Source organism: Lytechinus pictus, chromosome 5 (assembly GCF_037042905.1).
Source record: "Lytechinus pictus isolate F3 Inbred chromosome 5, Lp3.0, whole genome shotgun sequence".
In the NCBI taxonomy this organism is placed as follows: domain Eukaryota; kingdom Metazoa; phylum Echinodermata; class Echinoidea; order Temnopleuroida; family Toxopneustidae; genus Lytechinus; species Lytechinus pictus.
The window spans coordinates 42,084,023-42,101,922 of record NC_087249.1 but is presented as its reverse complement, the minus strand read 5'-3'; the positions used below and the strand labels follow the sequence as shown (position 1 = coordinate 42,101,922).

General features: G+C 38.3%; 1 protein-coding gene across 1 annotated transcript in view; it reads left to right on the top strand.

Moving 5' to 3' along the window:
* The first annotated feature begins 1,359 nt into the window (after window positions 1-1,359).
* Window positions 1,360-17,900, top strand: part of LOC129261399 (fibroblast growth factor 14-like) — a 28,862-nt gene continuing 12,321 nt past the window's right edge. The window contains exon 1 of the mRNA XM_064100416.1: window positions 1,360-2,514. Coding sequence (XP_063956486.1) covers window positions 1,806-2,514 — 709 coding nt within the window. The 5' untranslated portion in view covers window positions 1,360-1,805. The remainder of the gene's footprint in view (window positions 2,515-17,900) is intronic.

Genomic DNA, 17,900 nt, shown 5'->3' with positions numbered 1-17,900 from the left:
CAACTAGTGAGTGACTTTTCGGGACCATCGTCTTTTTATGTTTGGTGTTATAATCGTGTAAAAATTGACCTAACACAAACACCAAAAGGTCAACACTGAACTTGAAATCACCCGTTGTGTATATCACCTGATTACATTAATGAATTGGTGCTAGTAACATGGGCGTGCATGCATTGTAAATAAAGTAAATCACACCAGTGGATTAAGAAAATTATTTAACGTCCGGCCTTTAAGAACAAACAATAGCAAAGTAAAACAGCGCGTGTGTGTCGATTACAATAGTCAATTTAGAATAGACACTGACGGTGTATATTCATTTGTCTGATAACCCATGGGTTGAATGTTCTATATTGTGTCGCAGGAAACAGACATTTTAGGGCTTAATTTGGCTAATGATACAACCACTGAACTCACTAATGCAAAACCTTAACTCACCAATTTGTGTATATTTATCATCGTCTCCTCTGTCTCTCTCTCCCCCCCCCCCCTCCATCTATCAAACTCTGTCTATTATGCCTATATGTTCCCTGGAACCTGTTCCTCTCTTTCTCATTCTTATCCTTTATGGGGTTTTGCCCCCCCCCCTTTCCCTCTAGAAGTTTCGATCTCTCTCCCCATCTCTCTTTATTTCTTCCCACCTTCTTTCTTCCTTTCCTTTCTTTGTTTCTTCGTTTCTTTCTTAATTTTTTGTATTATTTTTTCTTTTCTTTCTTTCTTTCTTTATTTCCTTCCTTTCTTTCTTTCTGTCTTTTTTTCTTTCTTTCTGACTTTCTTTCTTTCTTTATCTCTTTATCTCTTTCTCTCGCCGATCTCCCTCTTCTCGTCACCACCCTATCTCTTCTCCATTTCTTAAATCGCATTTTCTTTTGTTTTGTCTGTTTAGGTGTGACCCTTCCTGTTGCTTTAACAGGTGACGAGTTACATGAACACGGACACTACCCATCGGGCTGTAGACTACATGGAGACGAGTCACCAAGCCGCTAAACCAACGATCATGAAGATGGGCTTGGGCACCCAGTAGCCACACCACCAAAGATAATAATGCCTGACTAAAACATTATAACCGTCTCATCCATAAACTCATCTCAACTTATTCGTCACCATTCGAGACGGTGAACTGAATGAGTGTTCAAGAAATAACGCATTCGTGTTTGCGGATTTTGCCGAGGAAGTCCCGTCTTCCGATCTGTTGGCGAAGGAGAGAGAAAAAAAGTTTACCTTCTTCCCTCCTTTTTTTCTCTTCTCTGTGACAAACGAAGCGGATTTGTCCACGCCCACTCGATTCAGTCAACGTCATTAGGCGCGTGCGCAGTGTGTTCATGTAGATCCTAGCCTCGATTGGAAGCTGTAAATGACAGTGATGTGAGCTCGTGCGAGATTTGAGACCTTGTCATACTCGACTAACAGTCCGTTCCGCCTGGTTGGTACTTATCCCCTCTCCTTCCTACATTTCGTCTCCCGGATAACAACCGACATCTAAGGCCTCTCTTGGGATTCTTACTTCGCTCGTCTCCAATAATTCATTCACATTTTACTTTTCGTCAACTCTTCTTTGCCACTTTTATTTTTTTAATACAAATTGGATTACTTAAACTTAATCGCATGGAGTTTCGACGTGCAAATGGATTTGAACGCGATCGGCTAAATATTCATTGGAATTAATTATTTTTTTCTTCAGAATTTTGGATTGTGAACAGATGCGTTTCATGCTTCGTAGTTCTTCTGTAATCATAATTTGTATTTTGATATCTTTTTGAAGAGATTGGATTTCGCGTTGGACATCGTCTGTGTGCGACGCGGTTTCCATGAAACCGAAGATGGATGAAAATTATTGGTGGTCGTCGACGATACCGGCGAGTAAGAGAGCCTCGCATGTCATCATCATCGGGTTCTTATGCGTATCCCTGGCAGCGGGGTTATCGGACGATGGCGGGATGCGAACGAGAAGAGAACACGCCGACACGAGGCAACAACACCACAATCAGCACCAACAAATTCACACAATATCCGCAACAATCAGAGACGCTGACAACAGCGCGTTGCTCAAAAATATCTTAGCTTCAAAAAACAGTGCCAGCATCAGCACGGACTCCGCCGCAAAGGAGGGGCACAAATCATCCAACAGTGTTAGCAATAATATTATTAATCAAATAAAATTATCAAACATTACATCGTCGTCGACGACGTTATCAAAATTAACTGCTTCAGTGTTGTCGAGATTAAACTCTTCGCCACCCTCATCATCATCTGGTTCAAATAGAACAGAGCAAGGTGAGAGGTTGCATAGCTGGAGCCCAATGAATTCAGACTCGTCGCTCCAGCACCACCTACGGACAGGCAGCCAGGCCGACGCCGAGCCCAGTCGGAGGGTAAAGAGAAAAGCATCAAGTCGAGGGAGTCCCCTTATTTACAACTCCAAGCAACCGACGCAGCTTTTCTGCCGAACCAACTTTCGCCTTGCCGTTCACGAGGACGGAACGATTAATGGAACGCGGGATAATATGGATGTATATTGTAAGTATCTTCTTTTCCCCTTACTTTTTTTCATAGAATAAAGAATGTCTCAAAGAAGTCTTAGAATGAATGATTGAGAAAGAAACAGAATAATTCATGATTCACATATTACAGTTTAAGTCAATCAAGTTCGCGCGACGTTTCAATTTACTGGAAGATTTGATTTATTCAAAGCATCCTTAACTATTTTAAGGTATATACTCACCACTAGTAGCAATACATGTTTCACATTCACAAGAAACGTGTTAAACATTGATTGTAAGTCGGATCATACATCAACATTATGTGTTATTTATATGTAAATTAGACCTGTTTTATAATCTGCACCAACTGCGGTGCATATTGACAAACTCTGTGTAGGTTTTCTGTTTGTGACATAGGCCAGTATAAAACCAGAATCCTTGTATGACCTTTAAGATTAAGCTAATCCCCTCATAGTGATTGAAATCCACAGCACGGTCGCCACCACGTTCTTTTGTGATCTATATTGTATAAACGAACTTTCATCAATTTTTCATATTCAAAACGTTGCGCGCCGAAAGAGGGTGAAATATGGAATCGAAATGTTCTCATTTTACAGTTTTTATAGACCATGTTGTAACGAAATGATTTATGTGAGAGATACGAAGGATGTTCAACGCACAGATATCTATTTTATTAAGGCCATATATCACGAATTCTCGAAAGAACGATGTGAGATGAAATGAAACTCTTATGTCTGTATAGTAATACTTTGTCGATGCTGGTACGCACAATTATCGCGCTCTTTAACATGTTAAGACCAATGAGTATTGTATCTTCTTGCAGTGTAGCTACTAGCTATATTAATACTTCTAAGGATTAATGCAGGCCGGAGCAATGGATGTTGGAGGGGTTATGGGGTAAAGACAAGCATTCGTCCAGTATATTAATCAAAGTATGATTACCCCCCTTTCGATCCGGAGTACCCCACTCGAGAGAATACTTTAATATCTTCATGTGATGCCACAAGACATAAATTAATGGCGTCTTATTTCCAGTTAAGCGTTTTGAAATGTCGCCGATGTCAATTAAGGCAGTCTATTGAACATCAAACATATATATAGTTCTCGGACAAGTGATATAATAGTTTCGTTACGTGGTAATACAATTTTGACGCGCCGAAGAATTTCAACTCGTAAAATTGGTAAATGAAGATTTTTAAATGAAATCCGACTTTGAATGGAAATGGGGACAAGGTACTCCAAGGGTGAACTTTAAAAAGTCGCATTTGGCGTTCATATTTTCACTTTATGTTCGGGGTCCCCTGGTGGTTTACACCTTAATGACCCACGAGATTTCGCGCTCAATTTTTGATCACGGCTCAATTATCGAGTCTCGCTGCTTGTAACACGTTATAACATGGCGTTGTACTTTATACACTGTATATCGTGTCATTCTCCCCGTGTTTCACGCCGTTAGTCAGGGGTACAGTATGAGTCATGTGGAATCTAACAGGTGTTTGCCGAGAGCTGGCAAAACTTTTCGCAGTGACTTTTCCCCCTGCCTCCTCTTTTACAAGCCCTTTGACTCTACAACCATATATATACTACAGTATGTCAGTATTGTGCAGGGCATGGGTATACTTTCGGCATAGTCACGGTGCACTTTTCGCTCCATGTTCATGGCGAGCTCAATTTACCAAATGTAATTGTTACGAAATGTAACAGCTGACTTGTCCACGGCTTGCTGCGTTAGAGTTTTGCCATCCAACACAATTCTACCACCACTAAGGCTTATCAAGAAGATTCTATTTGAAACCTCCTTGGGCTTATGAAGATAGCAGTATTCTGCGTTGACCTCTGTGATAGTTGTTGGCATTATACCTCTGTGACAGAACACTGTTTAGTTTGGTCGTATTGAAGGATAGACGTATACTGTAATCTGTTTTAAAACCACACTGTTACTCCTGCTTACTTTGAATCTGATTTCCAAAGCGACAATGAAATCATGATGTCGTCAAAGATGTTTTGGCTTGTTCACTTGGATCATGGTGATATCCCCATCCTTTTATCTTTCTTCTCAATTATATTGAAATAAGTTGAATGACACGCGTTTGAAATCCGTACGATTCATTCCAAAATATAGACTTTCTACTGCAATTCACCTCAATTGGCCGATTTTTGGTAATAATATAAGTGAATTCTTTTCAGTCAGTTGATATTTTATTGGAACTTTAATATAACAATCGGTCTTTCGGTGGGTATTTATCGTAGATTCATGAGACAAAAGCTACTCTTAGATCATGCTTCCACTTTCAATAGTTATTAAAAACCCTTTATCAAAAAATCAGACGTGGATTCCTAAGGAAAAAAAACACAAAAAGAGAATTCTGCCACAATAATCGATAGTTTTTCATAGCATTTGATAAATGGGTATATACCTTCTGTCACTTTTAAACGACCACTCCACTTCTTTTTCTCTCCCTCCAAAGAAAAAAAAAAGAGGTTGACAGGAATTTTGTTCAAAGGGGCTTAAGACTGCACTAGCGCATAATAGGAAACCAGTCACTAAAATGCAGCGGAGTAGCCGAGAGTTGTCATCCTTGTAAAAAAAAGTAAATCTTGTCTCCTACATTCAGAGTCTAGTCTCATAAGAGTATAAAGGTAGTTGACCTTTCTACCCGACTGGTTTAGTGATAAGAGTGAAAAGATAACTCCATGTATCCGTTACACTCCATAGAAGAGAATTGACACAAGACGAGCGCTTTCAACCTTGCCTAAAAAAAAACTTAAATCCCACTCTTCACTCCTTTTTATATGCAGTGCTCAACTCACTCAAAACCGAATGCCCGAAGTTATTCGGACTACTGAGATTTTATATACCTCTCTATCGTTTCAAGGAGTTTTACGTGGCGCGATAAATGTACCACGAGATTTCGTCAACGCGCAAATAGCTAACCTCAATTGGTAAATAAACACGACATCCGAGAGAGGGAGAGAGAAAAGGAGGGAGAGTTGAAAATAGTAAGCATTTCTTGTTTTCGTCATTTACTCACTGCTGGGAAATATTGAAGAAGTGATTCTTAAAATTAAGAAGCTGAGCTTGGGAAACCTGTCATGGGTAGGTTTTTAAGTCTCTGGTATACATCAAAAGTCCCGCACTTATCCAATTGTGTTGGGTAAAGCCTTAATCCCCCGTGTCATATAAGCAATGCATTAGTATGCGTCGCGCGGATGGAGCCCTCTCAATTTGCAGTCAAACGGGGGAAAATAAAACGAAGAATAAATGTTTTAATTCGCCCGCTGTTCTTGCATATGCATGTTATGTCATCGGTGCCACAATTTGTTCTCCTGAAATTTTAGATTGGAATGACGAAGACTCGTATTAGAACAAATAAACGTGACCGGTTATCTGAGTAATCTTAGTAAAATATTAATCCATGGGGGATCAGTAGCTACTGATGCGCATAGAAACATGTTAATGGGTGTGTCTTTAAATGGTGTAAAAGGAGCAACATATTTCATGAGATGATAAAAAACATTCGTATTTGTGATAGTGTAAGGAAGCTATACAATCAGCAAATATTGTTCATTGATATTGTCATTATCATTAACAATCATCATTATTATCAATATTTACATTTTCATTATAGTATCGTTGATGTCATTGATGTTGACAATAAATTATTAGTCCTACATTGTAAGTAATTTAAGAAACGGGTGTACTTTGATTGTTCACTAAAGAATAATGACATTTCAATTTTTTAGAATAAGGCAATCTTCTTATGTATATATATATATAAGCCTGTAAGTGGCCTACATCTCGGTATCCATATAATCTATTTTATGGAAGGACGATACACCTTTTCGTCTTCCATGAAAGATGAAGATATTGACCAATATTTCGACCTGAAAAGAAAGTGATCTTCAACCATATTGACCTCCTATAAAACATAAAACCTTAACATATTTACGACCATATTTGTTGCTTTAGCCCTTAAATCAAGCCATAATACTGTCCACGCAAAGAAAACCCGATTTGAACGAACGAGAGAAGGATCTACACTCTATATTGATATTAATGCTGTTCACTTTAAAAACGTCAAAATGGGAACATTGTACCAAAGTGTTATTTTGATTGACATTGTAAATTGATAGATTCTCTTGAGATTTATCGAAGTGAGACACGTCAGATACACGTAATGTGTTGTATCGTGTTTGGCGCCGGTTTATTACGGCGCCACTTTGGGTGTGCGCATTGTACGTATAGCATTGCGGTCAAGAACTGGTATAAAAATTATCGCCGTCCAATTTTGCACTGCACTGAAAAGCGGAGAAAACTTTTTTTCCCGCCAAACGCATTTCGCTTTGTCTTTTGGGTTTCCTCTATGTCTGTTTAAATACTGCTAAGATCCCCTCCTACCCCTTCCCCTATCTCTCTTTCTCTCTCTCTCCATATGGTCATCTCTATACCCCATATAAATTGATGCATACTAATACTCATCGTGAATTCTTTCGCTTCAGTCTTCTATCTGATGCCATCTCCCATAATACCAGCGCATCTATGCCCCCACTTTCTTGATCTTGTCCTCATCACCATACCTCCTACCGTCCTCTTATCAGAAATGAACTTGGCATTTGGACGCAGACAAACACGAGACAAACCAAGCCCCGATGAAACACTTTTTAAATCCCTCAAGCGAGCGTTTTACTTGCTAACAGTGAGCACACCCCTCCTTTTTCATAATCGTCTGACTTTAAAAGCCCACGACCCTCTTTTCAATCATAAAACTCTCTCTTATAGATCTTCTTTTACAGTTAATCAATCTCTTTCTCTTCAGTACATTTCTCATGTTTATCCATCAACTGTTCTTCTAACCCTCCTCTATTCCCGCTTCCTTTATTCTTCCTCCTCTCATCTCTCTCCAACATTTCCCGCTCATCACGAAGCTCTGCTGTTTTACAATGACCCCGCGGGACGCAGTGTGTGTTTAATGCAGCCAATTATATGGGTAATGTTGGGAGCTACATATCTTCTCAAATGTATAAACATTTGCTGGCTTGCACGATATATCATTATAATAGGCTCTGCTGTTTTAAAGTCATCTGTATTGGTAGAGAGCAATTACTATTCGTCTTTTTTCTGTTACAATAATGATTTCATTATGGCATGAAGATTTTGCTTAGTATACAATAAAAAGACAATGTGGCAACACCCAAATTAATAAATAAATAGATTATTAAAAGATAATTAAATAAATGAATAAATAAATAAGATCAAATTGAACTTTTGGAAATTTCAATTTTTCATCTGGTCACTCATCCTGAATAATCACTGATTGTTACAAAGATTTCCGAAAGAATAATGGCTGTACACAGCATTTGAATCAAACGTCATTTGAAGATGTTAATTCAGCGTTTGAATCTTGAAATGTATGTTTATTACTCGCCCTTAACGAATTGACTTACTCTATTCATGGTTCTATTGCCTTGAATCAGTTATTTACCACGATAAGTTTTCGATGGACTCAGATAGGATTTTCGTTTAAAAAAAATTTAGATTTTGGAACCGGTAATTGTTTTAATTTCGAACTTACTTATATTTTTTGTAACTACGATGAGTATATATTACGCCCATTATTCGTTATAAATATCAGTCTATCAACGCAGTTGCACACGTATTGCGAATCCCAATCACACATGAACTTTAATATCCTATCCATGCAATAAATTTTCCAATTGTATACATATACTGAAGCCTGGCTCCCTGGCTCAGAGCTAACCCACTCAACTAATACGTTGTCAGACAATTTCCCAGTAAATTGAATCACAGACCCCAGGCCTATGTAGAAAATGTAATATTTCCAGAGCCGATGTTGAACTGAACTGGAATCGAAATCGCCATCGCCGGCTGATTTGAAATAACTAATCGGTGCATGCTTTTAGCTGTGAAATTACCTATCAAGAAATCGAAGTATATTAATGGCATCTTCTTTAAACAAAACAATCTCCTATCTAAAACTTTCATGTCTAAAAAAAAAAAAAAAATGTTTGGATGCGGGGCGTCGATATTCTCAATCCGTTTCGGCTAACTTTCTGGTATCCCACACCTCTTCATTCCTCAACCCCTCTCTCTCCCACTTTCCCTCTACCCCTTTCTCTCTCACTCTCTTTCTTTCTCTCTCCCTTTCTCTTACTCTCTTTCTTTACATTTATATTTCCATCTCCCACTTTCTCTACTTGTCCCCTCTATAATGATGGTGTTTGTTTGTGGAAGGCTAGCGACACGGTTTATGTCCTATAAACACGGCATCCCTTACACTTGACCGCCTTGCCCTGCAAAACGACCATTGTAAGCTAGGCATGGTAGCCCGTGTATTCTATCTACCATGAAGAAATATGAAATACATTATTGAGACAAACTCGGGAACGTACAGGCTTGGGGCAATAATCATTTTACTCCTTAAGTGGGGGAATGAAAATCTAATTGCTACAATATCCTAGATCAGGAAGGAACCAGAGCAACGACCACCCCGGGTTGTTCGTCTAATTTCGGCCGTTATCTGCTAAATGATTCGATGTATTCACAGGGAGCGCGATCGTGTTGATAATGCATTGAAATCACCTGAGATAGTGCATTGAATTCATTTGATCAATGCATTATGATCATAACATGTTTTCCTGATTTAGACGAGACACGTACAGAAAATTCATAAAGGGCTAAAATGGAAGTGTTTGTCGGATTGGCCGTCAAACCATTATAGACTCGACTTATGTTGGCAAAAAAAATAATATTTATACTTTTAGTGATTTATTTTTTCACTCGGCGTGTGTATTAAGTCATAATGGATTGCCACCGTCATTTTTCATGTCTAAAAGCTAATATTTGACACGATTAAAAAAGGAAAACAAAAATGGGGCGGGGTGGGAGGGGCAAAGAAAGCGATATTCAGACAGTTGAAAGACCACGTGACAAAGATCTACTTCGACGGAACGGCCTAGAAAAGGAATTAATGATAGCAATGAAAACGTTGATTAATTCGAGGTTAAGTGGTCGGGGTTTTCACATTAAGAAGGTATCAATTGCCCTGATAAAATAAGGTTTCTTGTGGTCTATTCTTCACCTCAAAAGAACCCCTTTAACTTCCCTCTAATCTGGTTCTGCTCATTATGTTCCTAGAACATATTTTCTTCTTGAATAAAAACATGCCAAACAGGCTCTTGAAAATACACTTCTCGTGTTAATGTAGCACTAAAAATCAATACATTTAATTGGTTGCTCAAATCCTTATTTTGAGTAAGGAGATTAACGCTTAACCGTTCAGTAAATTTTGCATGAAATTATTACTTTGACGAACTTTTAGATAAAAACGTTTATAGATAATTGTCGTTTTTTAATTGCAAATAATTGCAAATGTATTCATAAATAAATATATTTAATCAATACATACGAGAGAGAGAGCCATCGCAGCAGTGTATGTTAATAAGTATTATCGTGATTACTTAATATAATAAATAATGTGACATTATGTACGCCTATCATTGTATTAACAAAATACATTTAGTTTTGTTTTGTTTCGCTTTCTATCACTTCGTCTGCAAGCGAAGCTCTAATGACACAACAACCAAATCTTTTTTAAAACAGAAACATGACGCTGCCCTTCGAATGAACTATCTCTCCACTCTCAGTCTGATAAAAAAATCAGACAAAAATCAGCGCTGGCGACTGTCGGCGACTTTTGGCAACGAAGCGTTCACTAAATACAAGTGTGTTTGCTTGCAGCAAATATTAAAGTCAATTTGATATTTTGTTATTTTCCCCGTTCTACCTGTATGCTCATTTAGTTAACATGCAGCGGTGGTTTACCTTTGCATTTTCACCATACCTTCACGGGCAGGAGCAGCCATTTTAGATGAATAAGAAAAAATGCGACCGCAATGCAGGCAAATGAAACATCCCCATTCCTATTTGATTTTTATTAATTAATGACTCTGTCCTTCGCGCGGAGCTGACTGGGATTATTAGCACAGCGATCAACTTTCGCACCGGAGTTCAACGCTATCCAATGCTAGAGCGGTTTTTTCGTTTTGTTTTACCTCTCAATCCAGAATTAGAAAGCAGATTTATTGAATCGAGTGAGAAAAGTGAATGCCCATTGAGGTCGGCAAATGAAAATAGTTGGCATAGTTAATTTTAATGACCTTTGAAACGAGGGGAAATTTATGGTATAGGGAATGCCACGTTGTAACGTTACGTTGCTCCCCTATATCTGAACAAGGCCCGCGCTATCTACGGTAGACATAAGGATATTCAAACTTATTCTCTCTGCTCTGATTATTAATTTCGAATCATGCAATACAAATATATTCATCGGCTAAGGAAAAAATAGGACCATAAGGTCTATAATTTCGGAAATTACGAACCTCACATAGGGAAAAGGGCGGGAAATCTTATTCAGAAAATTCAATTCGTCTTTAGAGATGGAATAATACTGGATACGATGAATGCTGCACTATGGGAGTATGAAATATCATGATATAAGAAAACCGAAAGAAGTGATTAAATAGGACCCCACCCATGATTCTAATCCCACATCATTCATTTTGTTTTAAACTCTGACACAGCGTTGCGGACAGTGACGAGTATTCGATCACTGTCACGCGCAGCCCTTGTATATAATTCGATTTGTTGTTCAAAATCAGCTGCTAATACGCTGAGTTATGAATCACAATCAACACTCCGCGCTTTAATCATTTTTTAACAAAACAGATAAGCAACGATTGTCGCGAGATACCGTACAAAAAAGGGCAAGCCCGGTTGCATGTACACCAACTATACACTTCACCAACAGAATTCGCCCGACAGACGAACTCGACCTTCTGATCGTACGCGATGACGAAACGCTGATTTATAGACTTCGGGGCAGTGCAGCATTGCTCAATACAACTGCAGATTTATGAAATGAATAACAATTAGTCAGGCTTAAGGATGTATTGCGCGCATATCAAATTGAGTCGTGACTAATAACGAGATTCATGAAATTCTGTGAAATATCATATAAGAAATACAGAATATTAGAATAAATTATATTCCAATTACCTAAAGAGTGACGAAAGTGACCCCGATTGCAGCATCTATATTTTCTTTTGTTACGTCACCATCTCCACTTCGCTATTGTGTCACTTTATATTCATATTCCGTTATGAAATTAAGCATATTTTAACGCTTTGTGGTATTTTTGCATGTGCTAAAAGAGCAACACCCTTTATTGCAACATTTAATGGATTTGGTGTTTCCTGAAATTACGTCATCATTTTGTCCATTGAAAAATCGCGACAAATTATACTTACTTCGTAACTAATTAGTTAACGTATTCAAAATCTTTATGACATATTGTATGTGCTTGCGTTTATGTGTTAACATGAACTAAAGACATACTTTGCATAAAGAACAAATTACATACGTACCTACTGAAATAATGTTTTGCTCACACTCATAATCTTCAACTATTGAGAGATCTGACCGCAAAATGTCTATAACTAACGACCATACTGAGTGTCAAAGTCATTTTCTATTGTGCTGTTTCACTTCGCTCTTTCTCTCGTTTCTTTCTCTTTCCATCTCCGTTATACTGTATTTAATTATCGATAAAAGCTTGCTTAGCTGTCATTCTAATACGATTTCAGCATCTGCAAGTTTGATTGGCATTTATGAGAAGGAGAGCTAGAAGGGGTTATTAGAAAGAAATTATGACGGCCAGACTGGATGCGAATAATTTCGACATTTCGTCACTCCATACCCCCTCCCTTCAACCTCCACACATCCCATATCTTGATCGCTTCTGCAGACGAATCTTTGCCGTTGAAATTCGGTTTTGGTATGGTGGTGCAATTACAAGTTTTTTGTGTGCGTAATTGGTCTTTTTTCGAATTAGCTCAGAATGAAGTGGTTAGCACGGACGTGGTCCTAATTTCAAATTGACTTAAAAGTCGTGTAGAAAAATTGTTTCATTCATTCAATATTTCTCTCTTCCTTTTTTTTTCTCTACCCTTTTTGCGTCCCCCTCCTTTTTCTAAGACGACGTCGATTGTGCAAAACTTTTGCCAAGTCATTATTACGTATATATGCATGTATGATCTAAACTGAAGGACATGTTGTTTTGACATTCTATCCAATACGGGGATATAGTTTCGCATTATGAGAACGATATATACTGTTATAAACAAACGGCATATTTACTTCACGCGATTATTATTCACAATTGACAGAATATATATGGTTGTATATGGCAATGATTATATGTGCATAATGGTAATAATATTAATATTAGCCCAATGGTTTCTTATAGGTTTCTGCAGTCTATAGAAACTTACTGCTCTGAAAAAAATCTTGTTCTAAGTTCCAATTCTTTGTTCAATCTATCTCGGTCAACAATGGTGACATACTTCTTAGAGAGTATTCCATTTTGTTAGTTCAAGAGCAACTTAAATGTCGGACTATATACATGTACCACTAATACAATCGTTGGAAATTGAGAAATATGTTAGCCCACGGTAAAGCACACGTGTCGCTCTAACCACACTTTAACGCCATCCTAGATCACCATGTTTTTATTTGAAAGATGAGAGAGTTGATCACGTTTGCATCGGATGAAAATGCATACGGCCTCTTTATCTCTGTGAAGTGAAAGATTCATAACTAGATGTTTGGAAAATAAATAGAAATTTACAAACACTTTATTGTGTCTTGAGCGTGTAACCTTATACGTGTCACGATTAGCCGATTAGATACAATGCTCAGAATGACACTTGTCATGCTAAGGGCTGACATTTAAATCAACTCACTTGCGAAGACCTGAATAAAATAGCTGGAATTATGTTTAAAGAAAGTTTGAAGAAGAGGATGTGTGCATTGCATTTATATATTATTTTGTAGACTGGGTGAACTTAGCCTACCGTTGTAGGATCTCCCGCTGTCTTCCTTAGCAATTCATTTGGTACAGGAAAGTTAATTAGGAAGTAGAGGTAATAACCCAGCCCAAACCCGGTCCAATTGATCAACACTTTCCCTCTGCAGGTTCATATTCGTAATAAATTTTCTTCCCCCTTTCTCCTTCCTACGCTCTTGGCACTCTATAATGTCCGAGTGTGGTTTTGATGATTGATTCGTAAAGTGCGAATTGCCCGATACCACGAGAGCTGATAACGAGGACCGATGTAATCATGAAAGCATGCTCTAATACAATAATCACAATAATTTATCCCACAGTAGTTGACAATAAAGTGAATACCACCTTTTCTGATAAAATCCCATGAATGTGTCAGATTCATCATCCGTAATTTAACTTGGCCTTAACTACCTGCTCTACCACTATGCGTGAATAAGCTATATTATATGAACATTTAACATATACCTTCCTTTCAGAACCGGTAACGGTAAAATGCCGAATGGCGCCGCGATGTCTACGCCAGTTAAGTGACACCGGCAAAAGGATGTCGTGCATGATACCGCGCCCAGTCCTTTCCTCGCTCAGTCTTACTGTTAATCCGATGCAACCGCGGATATAGATATCTGTCTATACTCAACTAAAAGCGGTGGTTGCATACTCACTAATAAGCAAGTTATGATTTGAATTTCACATTAGTTGATTCCTTAATTAAATATTCCCATTTTATATGTTTTTTCCACATAATAAAGCAAAGGGATACGATATGTATAGACACCATCTTCACCGGAAAAAATGTCAAACATTAAACAAACAAGAATACATGCACAATGTTTTGAATTAATGTATGCATCGCATACACACACTTTACCACACGCACTTGGCTTCACATGATACGCACACACACCAAAAAGGAGGGATCGTTATATTGCATTTTATTCCTTGTGATAGTTGAACTTGAGTGAGGAAAGGTTTCTAGACTGGAGTTTGGAAACTTCCCTACAGAACGGATAATGTTGATGACTTGCAATGTGAACGTTATTAGCACTTGGTTGTCTTTAATTGGTGTTTTCCATGAGGTCAGTAATTGTTGGTGAATTGGTCATCAATGGTCATTCATTAGGTGTGGTCTTTGAGACAATCCGACTTCCCTTCATTCGGGGGACGTCATGAATGCAACAGACTAGATCATGTGTTGTCAATTTCGCCACATAGGTTTCAAAGGCTATTTAGGCAACTGGAAGGAAGAATATATCAAGTTAGTATTCACGGTATTGGAAGAATTAATAAACGTTGATTTTAGCCAAATTTCAATAATCAAAGACGACATTCAAAATCTTACTTCAGTTTATTTTTTTCAGGAGATAGTTGGAACAGGTGAAAATAAATTAGATATTTTGTCTGCATGTAAGCTTTTGTATGTCTTTCGTTGTGATAGCGTATAAAAATCGCTAGTTGACATCGTGTGAAAATCCTCCAGAACTATAGACCAAGCTGTCCGCGTGCGTACGGACAACGGATCAGAGAAAGAAGGGCTTGCGTTTACGATCCTAACTTTGCCCTACGATATTGTAGCTCCAAGATATTTCCATATCTGTTTATATTTTGAGTCCTTGATTCCTTGCCATCACATAGCAAAAGTACATTCATTCAAATTGCCGCTATTGTTCTGCGTGTTAATAATGAAAATCTGTCATTTTTAAAAGTCTATTGTGCTCGGCTCTTTACCCATAATTTTTGATTGCCCTTAAGAAGAGACGCGAACAATGGCGCGCTAGAAAGGAATGTTATTTATGGCGGTTCTTTAAGACTTTCAGCTCTCCCATTTTTTCACTTCTGCTCAGGCCGAGTTAGGCTTGGTTCAACTCCCAATGTGTGTTTTAGGTCAGATTTGTGTTATTTCTGAAAGTAAGCGTTACAAGTAGCGGCGAAGTCTTTGGCAAGTCGCAAAGAGAAAGAGAAATAGAAATCAAACAAAGAAGCAAACTCCGGCGGCCATTTTGTCAGACGCCCCGAGGTGTTTGGTAATGGCAGTAATCGGCCCAGTGGTGAACATGGATTATCAAAACACGTCATAATGGGAAAAGTATACTTGGTTCCTTACGCGCGTATGTCACCCATTCAAAAGCACACATCGCCAAGGAACTGCAAAGTGCCGACGGTTATGTAGAAAGTAACCCAACACACTCAAATCATTTTTCCTTCCTTTCAAACTTTGGGGCCGTCAGTGTTCTTGACTTATCGCAATTTAACGACTGTTGACACAGAATGTTTCTAAAGTAATTTCTGGCATACCGTTCATTTTTACCCTTCAAATACACCGGGCCCTCGCACTGCTTCCCAGGTTTACCCAATTTTCAGCATGACTTCAGAATGTTTCTGAGGTGGGTCATTCATGAGGTGTCAGATGTGTTTTTCGTTCAAACATAATTATGCACCGCGGTTAAAGCTCTTAACTTTCTGAAAATTGCTCAAACTCTTCATGTCTTTCTTGAACCAGCTTGAACTTGCATTTCTATTTCCCTGCTCATTATCCAGCAACGAATACTTCCATATGTTGAACAAATCTAATTTTCCTCTGAGAATAAGGACTTTCAATTTATCTGCGCGTAAAGCATACAACGTCAACTGTTGACTCAATGCTTCACTAAACATAGAAATTGATTTACTGGTTTATAACTGATAGAGTTATTTCCTCATTTCTCTATTTGATTTCTACTTTTTACATAAAATGATCGATTTCTACTTTTTTATTTAAAACCTACGCTTTTGGTGATAGTTCCCAGCGAACGCTGTCAAAGTTTTGTACGAAAAAATCCACACTGGTGCCCTCCAGTCTGGAGTCATTCCCAGGTACGGCGTTCATCGGAGCCATCACAGAGAGATCAAGTTCAAAAGTTTAAAGTGGGTGGGATGAATTATGTCCGGGTCATGACCTTCAAGCCCCAGACTAACCACCAGGTCGCGTGGCGCCAGAAATTGTGTAGTTGACGATTTTTATGTTTTGGGGTGACGATTTCACGACGGTTGAATTTGAAAGTGGGGTAAAGGGTTTACTTTGTTCATTTATATTTATATCAAAACATGAACACCTAATTAAAGTTACAGTTCCATATTGAAATTAATCTTTCAAAGAATCTTGTATTATAACAACCTTGCAAGATATGGCAAATTCCCTTTTGGCATTCCAGTCAAAAGGAGCCATCGTGCTACATAAAAAAAACGAAAGACGAAATAATCAGTCATATCGTTTGATGTTTCCATCCTCTACCTAGGCCCAAAAAGCGGAGTCAAACAAAAACGTTTGCCAAAGTGTCAAACAATGCTATCTAACAATTTGTAACTGGTCGTTTTAAAGAGCAATTAGTTGTCACTTCAAGTGTCGAGCTCATAAGATAATAACGGGACTGGGCAAGAAAGAGAGCCACTTAACAAACCGACCCCAGTCCAAGCAAGATTAATTACACACAATTCGAAAGCAAATTAGACGATGTTTGCACTGGATTTGTTGAACACTCAAAATAAAGGCATCGTTTCTATGGTAGTTGATGATTTAGGTGTGTACAAACATCGTCGGAAATTGTCTAGAAGGAATGCTGGGCAGTGTAATTACGGAGCGGGAAATGCGCATGTTCGCGCAATTATTACATCAAGTCGAATCGGGGACACACACGCACATCACCGTCTTTACTGAGCGGGACTAAAGGTGATACAAAGTTAATCATCAGTTTGGGATTTTCTCTAAGTCTCTTTAGCAAACTATGACGCACAGCTAAGACACGGGGCAGAAGATAGGTAAACAGAACCGTAGACGTCAAGTCTGCGATGGTTTTTAATGACACCTTTTAGGACATGGTCCAGGTCCTTGATCCAAGGTACGGGGATTCCGTCCGGAGGCGTCATCGGAGTTTTTCGGACCCCTTTGTTGATGGTCCGGTCCACCCTTTGAAGAGCAAGCGAGGAATGTTGTTAGCATATGTGCGTGGGTGATGGTTTTTCATTGATTTAATTTGAATACATGGGCACACGTATAGTTCTGGTTTCTTGTGTTTTAGTTGAAGAAGTTATTAAGGTTTCAGTGACGTAGATGAAGATCGGTATTTGCAACACATTTCAAAGGTGTTACGTGTGTTATCCAGCTCCTCCGATATAACTTCCGCCAGTGAGATGACTAATAGTGGAAACTTTGATTATTTCATTTGAAAGAAATTGAAAAGGTACATAATGTGGTGCTGACAATATTAGGATGCCATCGGAAGGTGTGGATTCGAAGGAGTAAACTTGAATATTTTCTTGTGTATAAAACGATTTATAGTGTGACAATAAAAATAATTATTATTGAACATCATTTTATAAGAATACGCCCAGCTCTAAAATATCAATCAAACTCATAAGTAATAACTTAATACTGTATAGTGGTCCACTCATTAATTTGATGGTCATTTAATTGTTCAAATCAAAATATCATCTAAATTAATTT